The following is a 22,303-nucleotide window of genomic DNA, read 5'->3' as shown; positions in this document are numbered from 1 at the left end:
AAAAAAATTACTGTTCAGCTCCATTGTCATTCTCAAAACATCAGAAATGTTGGCTGTTGTACCTTCTCAAGTTACATACAAGCAAAGTTTTAGATATCCAGCAAATAATGGATTTTCAATAATTTAAGAGACAAAAGCGAACCGAGTCGGCGTGGGAGTGAATAAGGCAAGTGAGAAAATCGCTTGTACATCTTCAGAATGGGAAATATTGCAGGTCGAAACGCTGCACAAAGTCCCAGCAAACATTTCACAAAGTATTACTTTGAGAACCATTTAATCCAAAGTCATTTAGGTATGAGGTCTGAAAGGGTTGTAAAGCGTGAGGGGCAGGAGACTGGTCACAAGAAGGTGTAACATGATTTTAAAAATAAAGTCATTAAATTCCAGTGGGGGGGGGGGGGCAACAACACAACTTTGCCTTTTTGCGCAAAACATTAGAAACGGAAATGTGGTTTTTCTCACCGCTAGCAACAAAGTCTTAATTACAACGTTCTTCACTACAACAGTTCAGCATCGGCCTGGACAGACATGCAGACACCTTTGCTGGCCAAGAGGCCTCAAGTTGGGAGTTTCACTTGTATTGGGGGGGGTTTACACAAAAAAAAAGAAGAAAGCAGCCCTTCGACCATCAAAATACAACCTTTTTATGACTAGTCTGTGCCTTCATGGTTACCCAGACACTGCGATGGACCCCAGGGGACTTCAGCAAATTCATAACTGCTCAGATTAATCTAGGAACACGATGTTGAAGGAACAAGCACGACGCACGTGTACTTTTTACTCCGGCGGGTCGTCGCCCCCCCCCCGGGCACAGACCAGCCTCCTGGACCTCGGGTGCAACAGCAGAGGGTCCGACCGACACCGGAGCGCCATCCAAACCGCCGCTCGGCTCGGACGCGACCGCAGCCGTTGCGTTTTGCAACTTCCGCTCTCATATTACCTCACCGCGCATCTGGGAAAAGTGCAAACCGTTTCCAATATTGACAGTAACTCAGCGACGGGAATATATATATATATATATTGGGTGGGACTTCTAGCTGATCAGATAAACTTTCTGAGATTCAAAATTAAATTTCATTTTATGGTGTGCACAAGAATTACACCATTTAAATGGATTATATTAGTCTATTTAAAATGTATTTTTTATATCACATAACATTTCAAATTGTTATTTGCCTATTAGCACGTCATCTATATCAAACTCCTTTGGTCCGTCAATAAATAAAATTGATATCATATACACATTTTTAATCTTTATACAAGTTTAATACAATTCAAAAGGAGATGTGCTGACCCACTACTTCCACAGGCTATTAACATGAATACAAGTTTAGTTCTATAACTATCTGGGGATGAGCGGAGGAAATTAAAATAATTGTAGCTGAATGGCATCCTGATTTATTTCAGTTCACGGTGTGGTTTCAGCGTTTTGACAACTGAGAAAAGCAACTGATGAATATTAAATGATGGACAGCATTAATATTTATTGATTATGCTGCATTTGCCTTCATAAACAAATTGGAGTCATAAATACAATAATTAATCTTGAGACCAGTTTAACTGCTTTTCTTCATCACCTGGCTGGACCTTCATGGCATCGAAGCTTGAGACCCAACAAGGATTTGCACATCTCTACGAAGTCAACCATGTCACCTGGGTCTCATTTTCCCCGTGTTCAAGGTAGTATAATAACCCAACCGGTAGGGTAGTGGTTCGAGCTGCGACCTTCGGATGCAAAGGCCGCAGGTTCAATCCCCACCTCTGGCTGTAGAACCCTTGAGCAAGGTACTTACCCTAAACCGCTCCGGTAAAATTACCCAGCCGTATAAACGGGTAAATAATTATAAGCGTGTAACTGTAATAATTAACGTTGTAAGTGGTAAATGTACCTGGTTTCATGGTTCGCTTACTTGTACTGGCTCCTATTTTGAAACAGTATTTAAAGATTTGTCCATGAATGGAACAAATACCAACAGGTACTCATGAGGACTGGGAACGAACAGATGGGACCAGTGCTGATGAGCGCCATAAACAGAACGAGCGATTAGACTCGGGGTGCTCTGATGGGCGTTTTCTAGTTTACGCTTTCATAAATTCATTAAGTAAAAACAGTGCTTTGCGAAGCGGGTGTAGAACTTTAAACGTTTACTCGTTTAGTCATTTGCATTAGACTCCTTTCCCATCCTCTCCAACGCTGTAGCTGAAAACCAAATGATGCGCAAAGTAAAAAAACTAAATTAAAAAAAAAGAAAAATAGTGTTCTTTTATGTACTGTGTAGTACACAGTAGCTACATCCTCAAACGCACCTCCGTGATTTGTAACCCCAAACGTTGCGAGCAGATGAAACGGAGCACATTGTGACACCTTCCAGCACACACACTAAAGCTGTGTCAAAATCCAATCGCTGTGTGGCCTCCCTGCTAATATTGTTTTTCGTTTATATACGTATTTGTGTTCCTTCACTTTGACAGCATTAGGAGTATCATCCTGTCACTCCAGTCAAGCACAGAGACAGAGAGAGAGAGAGAGAAAGATTTTTGTGGGCTTAGCACTTGACAGAGTGTGAACGGCAGTTGTGGAGGTGAAGCTGTTTCACAGTGTATCTAGCACCAGTGTTGAAAGTGTTTCAAGGACTTTTAAGTGATCTTGTTTGTCTTTCGAGCGAGAGTAAGAACTGAGGCTTTCCGGGAAGCTTCAACAAAAACAAAAAAATTATATATTTAAAAAAAAAAAAAGAAAAAAAAAAGCTAAAATATAGCTGTAACTATACAGGTCAAAGACGTAATAAATAAAGGGATACATGTGATCGATCAGTATTGTTAAAATGTAGGTGGAAACTGTGCACATAAGATTTCGTATATTTAGATATAAAAAAAGTTGATTCAGCGGCACATCCACTTAAACATATAAAACTACAGAATACGTACAAGGCGCCATTCCTTCCGGCTCCGCTATCCAGCCGGTGCCACGCTTGTCCTGTGGAGACACTCGTCTTCGAGGAGCGTGCAGCGTCTCTGTCCCGGCAGCCGGAATCCTCGACATCCTGGAAGAAGGGGATCTGAGGGGGGGTATTACACAGCGGGTGCAGGGGGGAGGGAAACGCGTTTCTCCCCTTCGGGGTCCGAGTTTTCCGTACGGGGTGCCAGGCGGTGAAGGTGGCGAGCGGGAAGGGGGGGGGGGGCTCAGAAGGACTCGTCGTGTCCCGCGGAGAGGTGTCCTTTGGGGGTAGAGGCCCGCGAGGAGCTCCTGTCTATGCTCTCGGAGCCCGAGCTCTGGTGCTGCTGGTCGGAGCCCATGCTGGACGTCACCGTGGACGACGACGTGGACGACGAGCGCGTCTTCTCCTTAAAGTCCGTGATGATGACCGTCACGTTGCCCACGGTGATCGCCAGCTGCTGGGCCGTACTCCGGTCGATATTCTTGAGCTTGGGCCTGTCCAACGGTCCGGTTCGGGGAAGAGCGTCAAGCACAGTCCAAAACGAGGAGCCAAACCGACCCTCATCTCCACATCATCGCACTCAAACACACCTGTACAAATAAACATCAAGGAGAAACGACTCTCCCTCCCCCTCCGTGGGTGTCAGCGCTACTGGTGTCACAGTAACCCTCTTGCGGAAGACAAGAAGCATAAAAGCGATGCAGCAGTTTTACATTCTATAAATAAATCAGCAACTGATTCATCTCAGGGCGGAAATATATCAACAATGTTTAGGGAGCAGAAAACACAGCCCCCAAGCACCCAACCCAACCCCCCGCCTTTAACTTCGATGCTTTTTGGCAGTTTGTCAGAAAGCATAAAGAGAAATATTTCAAACAGAATTGCACTATGGCACTGGTGGGACCCGAATGGGACCCGACCGGGACCCTCAAATGCACACGAGCAATTTGGTTCTTTAATTTCACATTTAAGTTTCAGATTAACCTGCATGGGTGAGATAATCAATGGAGAGTAATTACTTTCACACACTGAGGCACTCTGAACACAGCACGCTTACGTAATATCTTTTACACACACACACACACACACACACATATATATACATATATAAATCACCAAAGTGCAGAAAACTGAGCAGCTCTAAGCCGTACCGTTCCATTAGTTCACCTTTACCGCATTCATTCTGCCGTTGCCAATATAAGCAATCGCCTCTTCGCGGCTTTTAAACATCAACTTTCCCAATTCACAAATTCCTTTCGCTTTGTCTGGGTGCTCAGCGCCGCGACCGAACGGTGTCGGAATAAATAAAGTCGTACCTTAAAACGTGCGAGTTGTTGGTCTTGGCTGTTGAGTTTCCTGACTGTATGCTGTTTACTTCACTGCGAGGACTCTGGTGAATATCTGACTTGGGTCTTCGGGGGGGGAGGGGGGTGGAGAGAGGAGAAAAAAAATTAAAAGAAAAAAAGCTTAAAAAAACCTGCGGGTACAGTACGACGACAAGAGCCGACGACAGCGCGGCAGTTTTACTACAGTACTTCCTACCGCTGCAGCGGTCCGGTTCTCCACACGCGCCACTGTACTGTACCGTACCGTAGTAGCCTACAGCCAACCCGTTCGCCGCGCCGGTCTCCCCGGCCGGCCGCGCTCCACCTCCCACGCCGTTCCCCAACGCAACGAGCGGCCCTCGACACTCACTTGGTCTTTTTGCTGCTGGGTTTTTTGGTGACCGTGGGACTGATGTCCTTCTCCCCGTCTGGCTTCTCCTTGTCGGGCAGCTCCTTCTCGACGGCTTCCTTCTCGGGGGGCTCCCCGTCGGAGCGCGCGCGCTCACGCTCGGGCCGCTCGGCCTCCGGCCGCTCCGCCTTCTCCTTGCGCTCCTTCTTGGGCGGCGGCGGACTGGCGTACTGTTGCGCTACCTGCTGGGCCACCAGCTGCGAGTTGATCCGGGGCTTCCTGGGGGCCCGAGGCGAGAAAGTTTCCATCAGTCCGGGGACGACGGGTCCCTCCGGGACGCGCTCCTGCTCTCGCCTGCCCCGCCGCCGGCATCCGTCCGGGCCCGAAGGGTTAAAGTCCGTGCTCGGGCAGCCCTGACTGACAGCCCTTTAGTCCCGCTGGCCTTTCAAACGACTAATCTCATTACTGCAGGCCTCTAATAGATGCATCTGGGGAATGGCAGGCGGGGGACTGCTGGCTGCATGTCATTCATGTTCGCTAATCTGATTTGTGTGGGCTGGCTGTGTATGCCGGGCTCAAAGTACCATCCATCCATCTCTCTCGCTCGCTCGCTCGCTCTCCCTCCCATTCAGCGTCTCTCACGGACGATGTGTCTCGTGGGCCGCCGGAGCCCAAAGAGCCAGCGCCGCGGAGCGGGGGCGGCAGTCGGGTTTCCAAGAATCGGTAATTGAAAAGAAAGGTGTTCCGCGCGATCCGTCTGCTCCCGGGAGGCCATCTGGACAAGCGAACATCGCGGCGGCGATCGGCACTTCGGCATCGCGCGCGCCGAGCCGAGACCGATCGGAACTAATCCGCGTTAGGCGGGATTTATAAAAGGGATTGTTTCACAAAGTGAAATTCCTCAAAGCAATAACAATACGCCTCCCGTGGTTCAGCAAGTGCGGGGAAGCTGCAGAAGTACGTACACACACGCGCACGTCAATGCGTGGCAAGGGTAACTCTAACTTGCAGGTCACCAAGTGACAGGACAGCACGCACCTCCTGACAGGTGAGAAGGACCAAGCGGCAGTGACAGCTGTTCACTACGAATACACTACAACCTGAAGACAAGTCATCAATAGTTGAGCGGCTGCAGCTGCGGTAAAGGCCTGAGGGACGGGGGGGACTGGGCAATGTGGGCATGTGCACAGCAGCCCTGCGGTCTTCCCGTACCGCTCGCGTTACCAGAGACTAACGAGGAACATCTGGCAGCAGCCGGTAGATACCGAGGCCCCGGCAGGACATGGCGGAAACCGTAGGGCCGAGACAAGCTGCTTGTTGGGGGGAGGGGGGGAATCACACGGTGCCAAAGTAAGAATCGCCCCTCGAAAAGCAAAAGCTTTCGTCACCAAAAAAGCACGTCGCCTCTGACAGCTCAGTATGAAGAGAGCTGTGGGCCAGTGCAAAAGGAGCTGTTCAAGCTCACGGAGACAGTCAGAGGAGCACAGGTGCGAGCGCCGTGCGGTGCGGAGTTCCTACTCCGGTGGCCCGTCTCCTGGGACGTACGCGCAGGGCGAGACTTGCCTCTCACGTCTGACACGACGGCAGTCCTCCGTGGGAGTTCCCCGCTTAAAATACATATATCACGCAAGTCAAACAGTCTAACCGTCAGTTACACAAAGAAAGAGCAGATATAAATATTTACCAAGGTGATTCCAATTAGGTTACTTACTCCATGATAACTGGTCCCCCAAACAGCAACATTTGAACCTGCAGACTTCTGCACACAAAGTGGGTGGTACAGCAAGCAGCACTGCTGTCTCACAGCGCCTAGATGGGACAAGAGGATGTGGGTTCGATCCCCGCTCAGTCTGTGTGGAGTTTGCATGTTCTCCCCGCGTCCGTGTGGGTTTTCTTTGGCTGCTCTGGTTTCCTCCCATACTCCAAAGACATGCTGTTCAGGTTCACCCCACGGTGTGTGAGTGACAGAGAGAGAGTGTATGTTCCACTGATGTATGGATTAGTGACCCAGTGTAAGGAGTGTCTCTAGCAGTGTAAGTCACCGTGGTGAATAAGGTGTTGTGGGCTGGTAACACTACAGAGAGTTAATCGGAGGTTGCTTTGGACAAAAGTGTCTGCCAAATAAATGTAAATTCCTTGATCCATTATTTTAAATGACAATAGAATATACACAGCAAATATTTTGAGACCATACATAAACAAACCATCTACTCAAAAAAAGAAGCTAATTGTAACCCTCTGACACAAGTGGTTAACAGAGGGTACAAGACTGTCACCCCTGGGCTTTTGATGGCATCTCTTTGGACTCGAGTGATGGATCCTGCAGCCCACAGGAGGTTGGCCAATAAGAGGGCAATCAATCGGCCAGTAATGGGGAATCATGTTGCAGCGGCTGCCCGACCGATCGATCTATCTCGCTCTTGGCAATGAATGCCGATGAGGATGCCCCGCGCTCGGGACGCCCCGTCGGACTTTCCACCTGAACACAGAACTTGCCCCCGGCAGTCTGGGCCTGGGACTCTGTGTTCAACACGTGCGATGAAAAGTTTACCTACATTTAGCCGACACTTTTTCCCCCAAAGCGGCCGACTGGTGGCACTGCGGTTGGAGCGGCTGCCTGCGGCTCCAAAGGTTGCCGATTCGATTCCCCCTCTCCGGCTCTAGTGTTCTTGAACAAGGTGCTTGCCCTACGATTGCTCCAATACCTTTGCCCGGCTGTGTGCCTGCGTACCTAGCTGCGGCTCTGCAATGGCCTGGCGTCCCGTCCGGGGTGCGCCCCTTTAGCTTTGCGCTCAAGGTTTCCGGGGTGGGCTCCGGCTCCCCGTGACCCTGCTCGGCTCAAGCGGTTATTGACGTTGGTTGGCTGGCTTTCTCCAAAACGACCTACAATTAATTTAATTAATGTGCAAATAATTGTAAGTAACATTACCGGGCAATTTTTACTGGAGCAATTCAGGGTAAGTACCTTGCTCAAGGGCACTACAGACGGAGGTAGAACTCGAACCCGTGACCTTTAGGTCCAAAGGCAGAAGTTCTAACCCCTGTGCTACTAGGCACCTCCGACCGACACAGTTTACCACGAAGTGGCTACACGGGGGGTTTGGGCTGCATGCTGACACGCCCATAATGCGTTTGTTGGAAAGCGAACCCATCGGAGGGGGACCGGACGTTTCTTTAACATGCGGCAAGAGTCCTACGGTAAAACAGTGAGTGCGTGCACCGTCCCGAACACGAACCGTCAGACGCGCGGAAGGATGCCGCCACGCACAAGCCGTCAGCTCCGGTAGTCAAAAGCACTTGCAGCGATAAGGCTTGCAGCGATGCATAATTTAATCACGACGTTTTAATATTTTGACATGTAACGGGAACGCGGCCGTAAGCGTTTAGCTCGCGTTCCAGATGGTACCGACCTCAGAAAGGAAGGAAGCTGCTCTTTATGAGCTACCTATTGGCGCTATAGAAGCTGCGATTAAACAGGCAAACCTGCTGAGTCGTAACGTCTTACATAATTTTACCGAGAGGTTTACAACGTCAAAGTGCAATACGCTCCAATCGAACACTGATCCAAATATTCACTTTTCAGAAGCGGAACAGTTGCAACATGACCATTATAGCGATAAAAGACTCTATAGAGCTCGTGTCAAACAGAGTGCGACGTCCTGGGGAGAAGCAGCTGCGGGGAGCAGAAATAATAATTTACACTGAACCATGTGGCAATTTCCCGTGTTCTTGGAATCCGCGTCAAGTCGATGAAATGCGTCTCCGGCGCGGGCCACTTCCTGCGAAATGCAGAGGACCATCGACCATCGCCGGGGGATCTTCAAAAGTTTCAATCTGCAGAATCGCAAACAGGATGTCACCGTTTGTCCACATGCCAGGACGACTTCATGGGGGTCTCGTTAGAAGCGCTTATCTCACAAATCCTGGTTTTACGGTAATTTACACCAGTGGACACCGTAGGAACGGGACCGCGGCCTTCGAAACCCTTCCCGCATCGCTGAGAAATGTTCCTGATTAAATTCTCATACCCCCCCCCCCCAATGTGACACAGCCCCAAGAACAAGAGCCCAAGTGTCCGACTGGGGCTGTAGGTGGTCACTGCACCCCCAACAACTGGTGTCACATTATACACGGAAAATAAGGTGACTTTTCCCACCACGATTCTGCGGAACGTAATTTTCCAGGCAGCGGCGCATTTATTTTACCTGTAACACAACCTTTCTTGCCATGTAAAGAAAGGCTTTCAGTGGTCAAACAGTGTGGGAGCAGAAGGAGACCCTGGGAGCTGGTGCCTCCACCACACCGCTCCACACCACCTTTGCGCTTCCACGAAGCGCTGCCGGGTGGTGGGAGCATCGAGACCCGTCGGTCCTCCCGGGCCACGAGCGACGTTTGGCGAGAAATTCGTCTCGCGCCCGTCGCACGCGGTGACCCGGGCTTCGCAACAATTGTCAGCAGCGCGAGAAAACGCAGAAGCCGCCGTCCCTTTGACTACCGTACAGGCCACAGCACGTTCGGACCCTGCGCTCGGCTCCGGCGCCTCATTTTGGAGTAATTGGAGCACTGAGCAGACAAAAATGAGGAGGGACTCGACACGCCGACACACACAGAGGAAAAAATACAAACACACATGGGGGGCGGGGGTGGGGTTCCTCCATTTAACACAGGGTTCGGTTTTAAGATCCACTTAAGTCTCCACCCCACTTGAACCATTAGGAAATATACACAACTAATATGCATGAACGCTACATTGTATCATATGGCTTTTCTGTGTTTTTCCACCAATTTCACACATTATTCCTGTAAAAAAAAAATGTAATATACAATTACACTACAATATTATATTTTCATACGTCACTTTTCACTTCTAGATGTGTCCCAACCCGACACAACACCTTTTCACTTGCTAGTCATCATTTAAATACAAATGAATTGTTGTGCAAATCAAACAATGTTTACGTAAATAAAAGAGTCACTGATAGACACACCGAGTCGATAAGAAATACGGTTCACTGTGACACCACAGGCCAGTCCATGTTACCGTACAGCAGACCGAGGGGTCGTTGTACCACGGCCAAATGTACTGTTCAAAAATTTTAGGTTCTTGGGGGGGGGGTGGGCTGTAAAGTGACAATGTTTCCAAAAATAAAGCTCTTGATTAATAAATTCTCCACAAAACTTATTAACCATCCATCGTCAACAACTGCTTGTCCCGAACGGTGTCACTGCGGGCTTGGTCAGGTCCCGCTCTCTGGTGGGTCTGGGGGTCAAGTCCTGCTTGGGGTGCCTTGCGTTTGACCGGCGTCTCGTCCTGGGTGCGTCCCCTCTCGCTCTAGCCTTGGGCCCTGTGTTGCCGGGTTAGGCTCTGGTTCGCCGCGACCCTGTATGGGACAAGTGGTTTCAGACAGTGTGTGTGTGTGAGTCACTGAAGCTCTTCTCGTGCACTACCTTACTCGAGGGTGTCGACGCTTCCCAACTGGGCTTTTACGCAGTGACCCTATGGCAACGTTAATTCATTAACAGCTGGAACAGCTGGCCGCTAGCTGTCGCAATGTATAACTTGCCCCCCTTTGTGAGCGGAAGGTGCGACGGCTCACGCTGCGGGAGAAACGCCAGGAATGCCAGCACGTCACCATCCATCATAACAGCAAGTCCAAAACACATCAGAAGACCGATTTCCCTTCTCACACGGCGTTATGGGCGGTGACAACTGACCGTCTTCCCTTTTGCTGCAGGCGCTCAACACTAAGCAGATGTTTACATTTAAATTTATCTATCGGACGCTTTTCTCCAGAGCGACGTGCATCTCGTAGAAAATACAACGTGTTCATTACATTAACAGGAAGAGACACTTAAGACGCAGACGTGCGATTCTTAAGTGGTTAGTTTGTTTACACCATATGCATCAATGTTCATCACACGAGTAGCTGCATAAAACTATCAGATCATCGACGATTCCTGATCCTAGTAATAATTTCTTTGAGATTTTATACATATATACCAACATTTATGTTACATTACATGAGTAGCTGTGTAAATGACGTTGACAATACCTTGTTGGGAAGAGTAGTAAGAGAAGCCAACATCTGACGAGTTTCCTGTTGTAAAAAAAGGGAGTTTCTTTCCATTCACATCCTTCGAGTTCATGAGAAAAAGCACTGACTGGTGTCACCGCTATACGGGGTTATGCCATAAAACCTTGCCGTGTTTTGGCACAGAGTCGTTAGCATACTGACGTTACAAACGGACAAATGTATCGATCATGAAACAGTCGATGGCCGATTACTGCTACAAAAAAAAAAATACAGAAGTGCGTATATCCCTTTAAAGGTGAAGCCAAGCATGGGGCCTCTCGCACCCTAACCACACAGTACGACACCGACCGGAGGTTGCATGGCAGAACTTTGAAAGGAGGCCAATAATAAAACGATGACGGTAAAGTTAACCTACGGCTCGATCAGCCGCAAATTTTTGGCAAGCGCCCCGAGACGGTGTCAGTGTGACCACATAGAGGAGCGTAGCACTGTTCTTGCTCTACGGGCCGTGGATGTTGAGACCAAACCTGAAATACACACACACACAGCACTATCGCTGTACTTCTTCCTTTCTGGGAGCATGACTCATATTACCCACGATCCTCCTTAATCAATTCTTCGGGGTCACAGCTCAAGGTGCAACAAGGTACATGAAGTTCACAGACAGGCTACGGAGGAGTGCATGCACCAGGTTCTCTGGCTTCTTCACGGACCCTTGACCTTGGAGGTTGCTGGTTCAAGTCCCCCTCCATAGCACTGCCGTAGCACTGAGAACTGCTGCGGTAAAATACTCAACTGTATACAGGGCTTGGATTCCGTGACAGCACCGTGAAATCGGATCAGTCGCTAACATTTATTCATTGATCCGATGCTTTTCTCCAAATCGACTTACACCGATTTACCCATTCATACAGCTGGGTAATTTTTACCGCAGAAATTCTGGGGTAATAACCTCGATCGAAGGTATTAGAGCAGGTAGCATGATTCAAACCTGCGACCTCCAAGGCCGAAGGCAGCCGCTCTGATCACTACGCCACCTGCTGCCCCTGTATCAAGAAGCGACAGCATTAATACACACAAACGACACACGATGGAACGGGCAGTAACACAGCCTGGGTCGGCGTATCGGGTGCAGCTGGTAGCACGGTGGTTAAAGCTCCCGCCGCTTTCAAATTCGCAGGTTTGACGACTTCCACCTATTACCACAGTACCCCTGAGCAAGGTACTTACAATGGATTGCTACAGTTAAAAATGACCCAGGTGTATAAGCGGATAAATCACTGAAAGCAGCTCTAAGTCGCTTTGGAGAGAAACATGAGCTAGATGCATAAATGTAAATGTGAGTCTGCAGCTCTCTGCTCATTTTGCGTGCACTCGGGGAAAAAGGGGAAAAAAAGAGGAAAACAAAGAGCAGCACGCACTTAGGTTAGCATTCACCTACATTACGCGGACCTCGGGGTGTCAGTCAATCGCACGAACGACACGCGAGCCAACGGAAAGCCAAGCACGTGGAAACAAACAGCGGCCGAGCGCCGCAACGCGAGCGGGCACTTCAGTGGAGAGCCAGGCACAGGAAAGCCCTCAATTAACACGGTGCTCCTTCCCCCCCTCCCTTCCTGAAGAGCGTTTGGAAGGACAGGCAATTATTCACAGACAGCGGCTCTTGGCACGCAGCGGCAGTTCAAAGAGGAGAGCCACAACACGGGTCCCTCTCCAGCGCAGCGTTGCGTCTCCGGCCTCCGCTGCGCCGGACTCCTCCTGGCGAGGGCATCTCGACTGGGTCCGCAGCACTTCACGTCAGCACCCGTTACGGGACGTAAATCATTCATTACATTTAGCGGCACGGTGGCACAGCAAGTAGCGCTCCTGTCTCGCAGCGCCTGGGTGGTGCGAGAGGATGTGGGTTCGATCTCCGCTCAATCTGTGCGGAGTTTGCATGTTCTCCCTGTGTCTGCGGGGGTACCTCTGGGTGCTCTGGTTTCCTCCCACACTCCAAAGACATGTGCGAGTGACACAGAGAGAGAGTGTTCCACTGATGTATGGATAAGTAACTCATTGTAAGTAGTGTATCTAGCAGTGTAAGCCACCGTGGTGAATAAGCAGTGTGGGCTCATAACACTACAGAGTTCACTGGAAGTTGCTTTGGACAAAAGTGTCTGATAAATACATGTAAAATGGACATTAATTCATTTAGCTGATTCTTTTCTCCAAAGCAACGTATTTTCCCATTTATAGAGCTGGGTAATTTTACCAGAGCAATTTTGGGTAAGTACCCTGCTCGACGGGGGGTGCGGTGGTGCAGTGGGTTGGACCGGGTCCTGCTCTCCAGGGGGTCTGCGGTTCAAGTCCCGCTTAGGGTGCCTTGCGACGGACTGGCGTCCCGTCCTGGGCGTGTCCCCTCCCCCTCCGGCCTTACGCCCTGTGTTACCGGGTAGGCTCCGGTTCCCCGCGACCCCGTGTGGGACAAGCGGTTCAGAAAATGTGTGTACACCCTGCTCGAGGGTACTACAGCTAGAGGTGGGACTCGAACATCTGACCGTCGGGTCCAAAGGCAGCAGCTCTAACCACTACGCTACCAGCTGTTTCTTCCATTTGGTGACATGAGAACCATTTTAATGGTAAATACGCAAATAACCAAAGAACTGAGGGAAGGGGGGGAGAAGCCAAACAGGTTTTTATACCTGCATCAAAGGCATTTCTGCACTGAAATCATCAACACTTTCAGCTGGGTACCTATGATCTGCTCCAGAAGAATAATGACGGAAAGATGAACCCAACCGCTAACTGCACATCCCTGAAACCAAAACACAACCCAAGTAACGTGAATCAACAATTAACTCATGTGAACTGAACATGTGTAGCGACATCAGCAGCTGCACTTAGTATTTGGAGATGTCGCACGTACGGCGTATCCGAAGATGACGTGCGAGCCCATCGGCGTCGCGCACATCAACGGCTCATTTTGTGCGCGGTGTAACGCTTCAAGGAGAAACGCCAGCCGGCGATTTCGACCGGCCTCAAAACGCACAAGATCGGTCTGGCGACACTGCTCGACATCCTTCTTGGGAGCTTTCCCTCTCTCTCTTTTTTTTTTCCCTGGTTCTTTGGAGGCTCTCCAGCAGCCATGAAAAATACCATTCTGCATCGAGGAACAGTCGGGGGGGGAAATAAATAAATAAATCAAAGAAAGAAAGAAAGAAAAAAAAAAAGACGACTGTGCTGCATATTCAGACCAGGAAGGATTTTTAAATTTTTGTCACTTCAGGTGTGAAGAGAAGCCAGAGGCACACTCGAACAGCCAAGGTCAACACACACACACACACACACACACACACACACACACACACACACACACACACACACACACCTTCAACTCACTGGCTCAAGTTCCACAGAGCACCTTCGGAATCTTCATCTGAATGATGGAAAATTTCTACTCTAATGCGTTAGGTATCGACATAAGTAAACGTATGAAACATTTTTACACGATATACAGCATGACAGCAGTTGTGCACTGAAGAAAATAATAGAAGAGGGACAGTTGTTATATACAGGTGGTCCTCAACTCTTCCAACATTCTTCTTCCAAAGTCAAACGGCCTTATAGTATATGAACCATAAGGATATTTCTAAATAATTAACATGCATAAGTACTATGTTTTATAACAGGGCTTTTTTTATACTTTCCCACTAATTTCACACATTCATGTTAAAACACATCACTATATTTGGATGCTGCGCTGTTTTCACTTTCGTTTCTAAATCTATTGTCTTCCACTTTTTTCAGTACCACCAGCAAACTCACTTTTTCTCTTGCTACCCATTTTAAAATAGAGTGCAATCACATATAAAAAGTTTAATAAAGCGGAACACAATTGCTGCTGCACACCCGACCACCAATGGTTCCTGGTGGCACCGCGACCAGCAGACGGAGCGTTTGTTACGACTAAACGTCGGGACCTGAAAAATGATACGAGATGAACGGAACGGATGCCGCGAACGCCAGGTCATTGCGAGCGGTATGCGTCGTGAGTCGGGGAGCACCTGTACGCAGGAACCTTCGGCAGCACCATCAACGCGAGTTATCATTTCGTTATCGACGCTTCTTTGAGGAACGAAACACTGACGTCAAAAGCAGCGCGACAAATCGTGCACTTTGATTAAAACCTTCACGTATTCCCCCCACCCAGCAGTGGAATTAGTGACCGGTCACCTGAACGGATGGGAAACCCGGCGACGGGAGACGGCGACACGGTCCTCTTTCAGCCCCCCTCCACGCTTTCCGACTGACTGACGGTAGTGGAACGGAGAGCCGTCTCAGGAGCGACAGAGACGGTCGGCGCGAACCCAGTAACACCCCCTCCCCCGGCCCAGCAGGCGAGAACACGCCGCCATTGGTCCATATCCACGCTGGACGCTTCCGTCTTTCCGCGCGGGACACACACGTGAGAAAGGCATGCAAGGACACAGGTACTCTTTGGGATTTCCAAACATCTACTAAAACCAAAGGATCACCTCGGTTTAACACCCGGGCAACGGAAACAAACGTGGAACAGAGGAAAACGCAACGGTGCGCATGGGCAGAACCTGCCGCAAATTACCTGTCTTCGGGGCGGCTCTGAATTCCATTACAGGAATTCATGTTGTCCGACTGGTAGAACACAGACCGGAACAGGCCAAGCAAATTGCCTCCAACAACTCATAAGTCATTTCAATCATCGTGCTTAATGAGTGACTCGAGCAGCACTTCCAAGAGAAACCAATTCATTACATAAAAAAAAAAAAAACTACAATGGGGAAAAAAGGAAAAGCCCTTTGAACAAGATGATTAAACAAACCTGCAATTAATTCCATGTTCAATCTGCAACCATCTGAGGCTGAGGAGTCGCCACCCAAACGAAAGAGGATGGTGAAACGAAGAGCCGCGTTTCTTGGCACAGGTAAAGCTGGGGCGCTTCTGGAGCCTGACAGCGCAAAGTAAACAGCACTTACCTTGTTCTACCACAACACCGGTGTCACGGTTTGAAAACACAGCATGGCGAGGGCCCGCCGTGCTCGTTCGCCACCGGCACTCATCTGCAAAGTCGCGCTCTCATCCGTCGACGCTCAGCGAATCCGCGGCAAAACCGAGACGGACTTCCTCCATCGGTAACAGCCATGCAAAGAGCTCGCAGCAAAACGGCGTCCGAGCGCTCACGATCTCACACTTGACTCCAGAGGAAGTTCGTCGACCCTCCTCGTCCTGCGCTTTACTACCGCGAACCCCTGGAACACAAGCAGCCTTATTAAAAACATACGTTCTTATTCGTACTCCGCGCCGGTGCATTTGAGTGACCTGGGCTGACCTCGGGCCATCCTCGGCACGATAGGTATCCGGGGATTCTACCCAACCCGTTCCAGGGGTCAGGATCACATATCGAAAGGATGATTTATTTCTGAGCACCAGCGCTCAGCGCATTACTATGCACATCCACTCATTTATTCATTCTTAACACTCGCATTTCCTAACAGAAGCACAACGAACCCAACCTTAGATGCACGGGAAGTTGGGGGGGGGGCACAGCGGGGTACACTGACAACCAGACGTGGGCCAGTATTGAAACACTGTACACTATACTTTATAATCCGCTTATTCGGGTAAAGGTTGCAAAAACATACAGAGATTAATACTAATAAGTTTGGGGAGTCTGCTGTGCGGCAAAAAAAAAAAAACAACGCTATAGCTGCCCGGATCAAATTTAACACCCTGGTTATGACCTACAAAAGCATCAGTAGAACTGCTCCCAGGTATCTACAGGACTTGATCATCTGCTACACCCCAACCAGACTTCTACGCTCCTCCACATCTGCCTGCTTGGTGGTTCCACACACAAAAGGTAAAGCACGGAGGTTCTCGGTTCTGGGTCCGTTGTGGTGGAACAACCTCCCCCTCTCACTCAGAACTGCTGAATCCCTGTCCACATTTAAAAAGGGTCTTAAAACTCACCTTTTCCAGACTCACTTTACCCATGATCACTTAAGTTCATGTAAGGTGTAAATGTTCCTGCACTATAACTAAGATGATGCCTGGATAAACCTTTAAACAGCTACTCCTGTAATGTAACGTAAATGTTTATACATATCTCTAAAAAAAAAAAAAAAAAAAAACTAGCTAGGAAGGTGATCGGAAATTGTCAATATTCTGAGTTTTATGCAGCTACTCGTGTGATGAACATTGGTTCACATGGTGGAAAGAAATAAACTAACTGCACTTAAGAATCATGCATCTGCATCTAAGTGTCTCTTCCTGTTACTGTAATGAACACATTGTATTTTCTATGAGATGTTCGTCACTTTGGAAAAAAGCATCTGATAAATGAATAAACGTAAAAATAAGTAAGGGCTCTGTCCAGCACAGGGGGAAAGTGGTTCAGAGCCCATCCCAGAGACATACAGGGTGAGAGGGGACAACCACACACTTCCCCTGGGACACGCGGTTGGGTCGTGCACCTCGGGGGAATCCATCGAAACGCAGAGAGGACATGCAAACTCCGTACAGACCGAGCTGCGTTTTGAGCCACGTGTGCGAAGCATCAGCACCGCCCGCCGCGCCACCGACAACACTGCTTTCACCGGCGCAGCCAACAGCGCGTTCCAGCACCACGGCAAGGAGCGAAAGCCCCCCGCGCAACTGCCAGTGGAACTCGCCGCAGGGAGGCCGTTTGCAAAAACATTCATCTCAGCCAATTGCGAATGTGAGGCTCATGGCGGAGATGCTGCTGCCTCACCTGCGGAGCAGACGCTGATCTGCGGGGGAGGAGGCGTTTACTGCGTTACGCCTCACAGACGTTGCATTTCCCGCTCAAACGCCTCGATTTTTTTTTTCTTTTTTTTCTTTTAAAACAGCAATTCGGGTAACATACCTCAAGGAGTGGGCACCACAGCTGTGCCCCACATGGGACGGAGAGGCCGCAACCTCTGCCATAACCTCAGGGTTTTTACTGTAGTAACCGCTAATATTGCTCACTGTCACACTGCATCCAGTCTCTGTGACCACATATGAAATAAGACATAAGAGACGGAATAAAAATGTCCCGCTTCAAAGTCTAAGCCCGTGAAACGGTAGCGACCATTACTCACCGCTCCCGAATTTAACTTTCACTCCCACCCAACCCCAAATAAGACAAATACTGAGATTTTCACAAGACATGTGAGGGCAACAGGAAGAAAGATAAACCAAAGTCCTATTTAAAATCTGTTCAATGACACCTCGTCAATTTCATCTTCAGGATTCCAACGCATCAAAGACAAGAAGGTTCATTAAATCCCGCTTGGTCAGGTGAGTCAAACAGGGCGTCAAAGGGTGGCGAATGAGTAGATCACTTAACAGTAATACTAATAACATCCCACTGATAATGAAAAATGCCTTTTAGCACAGAGGTGATGAGGACGGTCCCAGTATGTGCTGGTAAAGATCCCCAAGCGGCCAGTTGCTGCGTCCCACCATTACTGTAAGTCGCAGCATCTTCCTAATCACAACCCAATCGCACACCACCAGCTGCCTTGTTTGTCACCAAAGAGAGAGAGAGAAAAAAAGAAGCACGAAGAAAACAAACCGCAACTTTCGGAAGCCGTAAACCCTTCCGCGCTTCCTGCGCCCGTGGCAGACAAATGCGTCAGCAAACACTGACTCAGAACCGCAGCAGAAAAGGTTAATTCTCGGGGATTCTTCGCCAGGGTCACGGTTAGCGGCGTTTCGGGGTCGAGCCTCCACGGGGGCGGTTCGCGAACGGCGGCATAATGGAGGGAGGCGCAGTTCATTCACATTGCTGTTGGTCTAATTTCTACAGCTGTCAACGGAGGGGGGCTGGAGAGGGCCGGTAAAACAGCAGCATCGCGACAAACTGGAAACGCTAAACTGGGCGGCACAGCGGCACAGGGAGTAGCGCTGCTGTCTCACAGCGCCTGGGTGGTGCAAGAAGACACGGGTTCGATGCCTGCTCGGTCTGTATGGAATTTGCATGTTCTACCCATGTCTGTGTGGTTTTTCTCCGGGTGCTCTGGTTTCCTCTCACAGTCCAAAGACATGCTGTTCAGGTTCACCCATAGTGTGAGAGTTCCACTGATGTATGGATGAGTGACCCAGTGTTAAGTAGTGTATCTAGCAGTGTAAGCCACCGCGGTGAATAAGGTGTGTGGCCTCATAACACTGCATAGAGTTCACTGGGAGTCACTTTGGAGAAAAGCGTCTCCTAAATAAACATAACGTGCATCACTGTGCTATTACACACATGCAGTAAATTATTAGAACTGAAAAGCAGGAACAGTGCACCGGAAAAGCAACTGCTCTCAAGATGCTTTCCAACGAGGGGTGAAGTTCAAAGACGAGGGACGTCTCTCGGATGGTAGCTCGTCCTCTCACGGTACACCGACCCGCCACCTGCCGAGCACAGCGGAGGAGAGCGCCCTGGAAGTCCTCCACATTCCCAGCCTCCTCCTTCCACTCGTTATCGTTTATTCGCAAGTTTATACATTTAGGTAAGATACAGTGACTTATGACACTAGAGAAGGTCAACTGATCATAAACGATCGCAGAACTCCAGACCAGCAAGCTGTACTGCGATCCATCTCCCCAAATGTGCAGAAAGAACATCGGCAGCCCGGAAAAGGGCCACATGCAGACAGCAAGCATAAAAACGGATGAGCGAGACATCTTTATCTGGAACGTCAGGTGTCTCGGTCGTCCCGTTCACACTGGAAACAGCTGGGAAGAGCTTGCGCCCCTCACACACCTGTGCGACACCACCGCTACCGCTGAACACGGCACTGGGGCCGGAGAGCGGACTCGAGGAAACTGCTCAACTGGCACTTGCTTGTCCTTGCGATGTCAACTAGCGCCTTCTTCCAATGGCGTTTCCCAGAAGTCTCACATGCAACGATTCACACAACATCTTTGCCGCAAATGGAGACGTTGGGGGGGGGGGGGGGGGGGGGGGGGGGGTTGAAAAAGCGAATGTACTTAGTGGTTTCCACACTTTTGCTCAATTACTGGTAATTATCCCCTCCTACCGACATTTGACATTTCCAGGCCGCAGGTGGTAAAGCAAAACTGTTTGTCACCTAAGAAGCTGAAGGTCCCAGGTTCGCATCCCACTCCTGCTAACGGCCTCGGTCAACGCACTCGATAAGTAATTGTGCTCTCCTGTGTCAACGGGCAAATAACTGTAATAGTTAACACCTCGAGCAGATGCGTCAACCAATGAAAGACTAATAACGGGAATGAAGCTTTGCATCGCTGTATGGCTGTTATATAGCTCAAGAGTGACAGTGTAGTCCGACAGTCTATCGGAGGTTTTGCGACAAGTACTTTGCCAGAAATCGCTCTTGGGTTCTTGTGAACGCGCCTATGAAATACCGGACACCCTCCCTGCACGGGACTGGCGCTCCGTCCCGAGTGTACCGTGCTGAGCCTAGCGCCCTGTGCTTCTGGAATAGGTTCCAGACCACCACAACCCTCACTTGAACAAGCAGTTAAAGGGAGCGAGTGAGGAGGATGGCATATTGTGTATTATTTATGCAAGAAGAACCAAATATGTACAGTTAGGCTTTTTCACTAGAGCAAATTTAGGGCAAGGTGTACTACAGCCAGAAGTCAGATTCGAACCTGCAACCTTTGGGTGCAAAGGCAGCATCTCTAACTGCTATGCTACCAGCTGTATAAGAAGTTACAAGGCATAAGATAAGGTACCCTTCCGAACAACTGTCACAGGATAAACACCCCCCCCAAAAAAGGGCTAAAAGCCCAGAGCTGGAGCGGCGAGAGCAACGCTGTCGGCCACGGCAGTCACTCGCGCGCGCAGAACAGAAGCTCGTGCTCGCGAAGCGCACGGATGGAACATCTGCATCGCCCACCTATGGACGAGGCCAAGTTGGAGCCCGGGGGGGTCGGTGGGGGGGGGTCAATCAACAAGTGCGAGTGTCGGTCTGCGCTCAGTTATCAGCGCTGAGCGCGAGGCGAGGGGGGAACCTGTTGGCGGCCGAGCGCGCGCCCTACCGCGTGGAGGTCCCCTTGCGCACGTCGCAGATGCTGCACTTGAACGCCTCGGCGCTGTTCCTGAACGTGCACACGCTACAGTCCCAGAAGCCCTCGTCCGCCGCCGGTTTGGCTTGTCTCTTGGGCCTGCGGACACAACAGGGGGACAGAGACAGAGGGGACAACACAGCGGTGAGACACAGACAGGGCGCAGAGCCGGACCGGACCCGACCCGCCCGGACCGGGTGCGCGAGGCGAGCGCAGCGCCCGCGGCGGAGCCCCCGGGCCGGAGCCGTCTATTTATAACGGCCGCCCGTCGAGCGCAGAGCCGCCCATCGGTGTCCGAGCGACTGCCGCGCCGCTCCGCCGCCACCCGGCTGCTGGAACCGCGTCCTGGGGCGAGCGAGAAGGCCGGGCGCTTCCCCGCATTCCGGGCTCCCTTTGTCTGAAGTGACTGGCGAGGGAGCGGAGCGAGAGGAGAGCCGCCATGGCCGCCCTGTTCCAGCCCTGACAGAGACGTACACACACACACACACACACACACACACACACACACACACTCACAGCGAGGGGCCGAACTAAGCATCCGAACATCGCCACTCTCACACCCTGCCTGACTGACACGCAAAATTCGCTCCCCCCACAGACAGAAACCGTCCGCAAACTACCCGAACCCCCACGACTCCGTACCTGGTCGGGCTCTTCTTGTCGCCCATTATTATTAATGTTTAGTCCCCGCCAAAAAAAAAAAAAATTAATTACAGAACCGTCGTCCGAGAAAAAGAAAAACGGAGCTTCTCGTGCTGAAGCGTCGGCCCTCGCGCGCAGAATCCGGACGAAGCCGCTGCCGAGGCTGCCGGGCACGCTCACGTTCGCGGAGCGCAGCGCAGCGCGGCGCGAGGCGGGCTCGAGGCGGCGCGAGGCGAGGCAGCGCGAGCCGAGCCGAGCCGAGCCGAGGCGACGCGGGCAGGGGCGAGCGAGAGCCGCGCGCGGCCGCGTGACTCCGCCGCGGCCAATCGCGTCGCGCCTCGGTTTAAAAGTCCAGCTTGAATAATAGAGAGAGAGGGAAAAAAAGAAAAAGAAAAAGGGGAAAAAAAAGGGGGGGGGGTGCAGAGAGTAGAAGTGGCGGTTATATGGACCGGCCGAGCTCAAGAATGGGCGCTTTCTCTGAAAAAAGAACTATTTGCTTAGCATTAAAATAAACGGTCCCAAAGATATCTGCGTCCTCTCGGTCCGCGCACGAGCTACTACAATGCGGTCTCGTGTGCAGATATCTGTCTCAGCTTCCAGTAGCGAGGTCAGTTTTCCCCAGCGCCCTTGTAACTGACTACTAAAATGAAGGTGTAAACGGTAGCGAGATTAAAGGGGGCCGTACGGGTTCGCGAGTAAACCGACGCGTTCTGCGCGTGACAGAAGCGTGCAACGGCACGTAGCGCACTCGGGTTCCGTGCGCACACGGTGCTCGCGCACCCTCCTGTACGCTTCGCGAGCGGGACGCGCGATAAGCGGCGCGCGTCTCTTCTCGAAACCGCCGCGAGAACGGAGCCGATGGGTCTCCAGCCCGCAGGTGCGAGATGAGAGAGGAGAGCGGTGATGGAGGAGCGGAGCCCTGGAACACCTTACGAGCTATCTCCCTTTCCCTTG

General features: G+C 50.6%; 1 protein-coding gene across 1 annotated transcript; it reads right to left on the bottom strand.

The window, feature by feature from the left end:
- Window positions 1-656: 656 nt before the first annotated feature.
- On the bottom strand, window positions 657-21,659 carry rybpb (RING1 and YY1 binding protein b). Its single transcript, XM_029247938.1, has 5 exons — window positions 21,350-21,659; window positions 20,681-20,806; window positions 4,635-4,892; window positions 4,256-4,351; window positions 657-3,433 (listed from the first exon to the last, which is right to left on the bottom strand). Exons 1-5 carry the CDS (start codon window positions 21,373-21,375, stop codon window positions 3,184-3,186), a joined length of 756 nt encoding a protein of 251 aa, XP_029103771.1. The 5' UTR covers window positions 21,376-21,659; the 3' UTR covers window positions 657-3,183.
- Between the last annotated feature and the right edge of the window lie 644 nt (window positions 21,660-22,303).

The sequence above is a fragment of the Scleropages formosus genome, chromosome 22 (assembly GCF_900964775.1).
Source record: "Scleropages formosus chromosome 22, fSclFor1.1, whole genome shotgun sequence".
NCBI lineage: Eukaryota > Metazoa > Chordata > Actinopteri > Osteoglossiformes > Osteoglossidae > Scleropages > Scleropages formosus.
Note: the sequence above shows the minus strand (reverse complement) of the source record. Positions and strands in the feature narration are given on the sequence as shown.

Coding starts and splice junctions, on each gene's coding strand:
- rybpb (XM_029247938.1), bottom strand. CDS start 21,375: ATGGGCGACAAGAAGAGCCCGACCAG. Junction 4,893..20,680: donor CGCAAGGGGACCTCCACGCG/GTAGGGCGCGCG, acceptor TCGGGCCCCCAG/GAAGCCCCGGATCAACTCGC. Junction 4,352..4,634: donor CCCAGCAGCAAAAAGACCAA/GTGAGTGTCGAG, acceptor CCCCCCCCGAAG/ACCCAAGTCAGATATTCACC.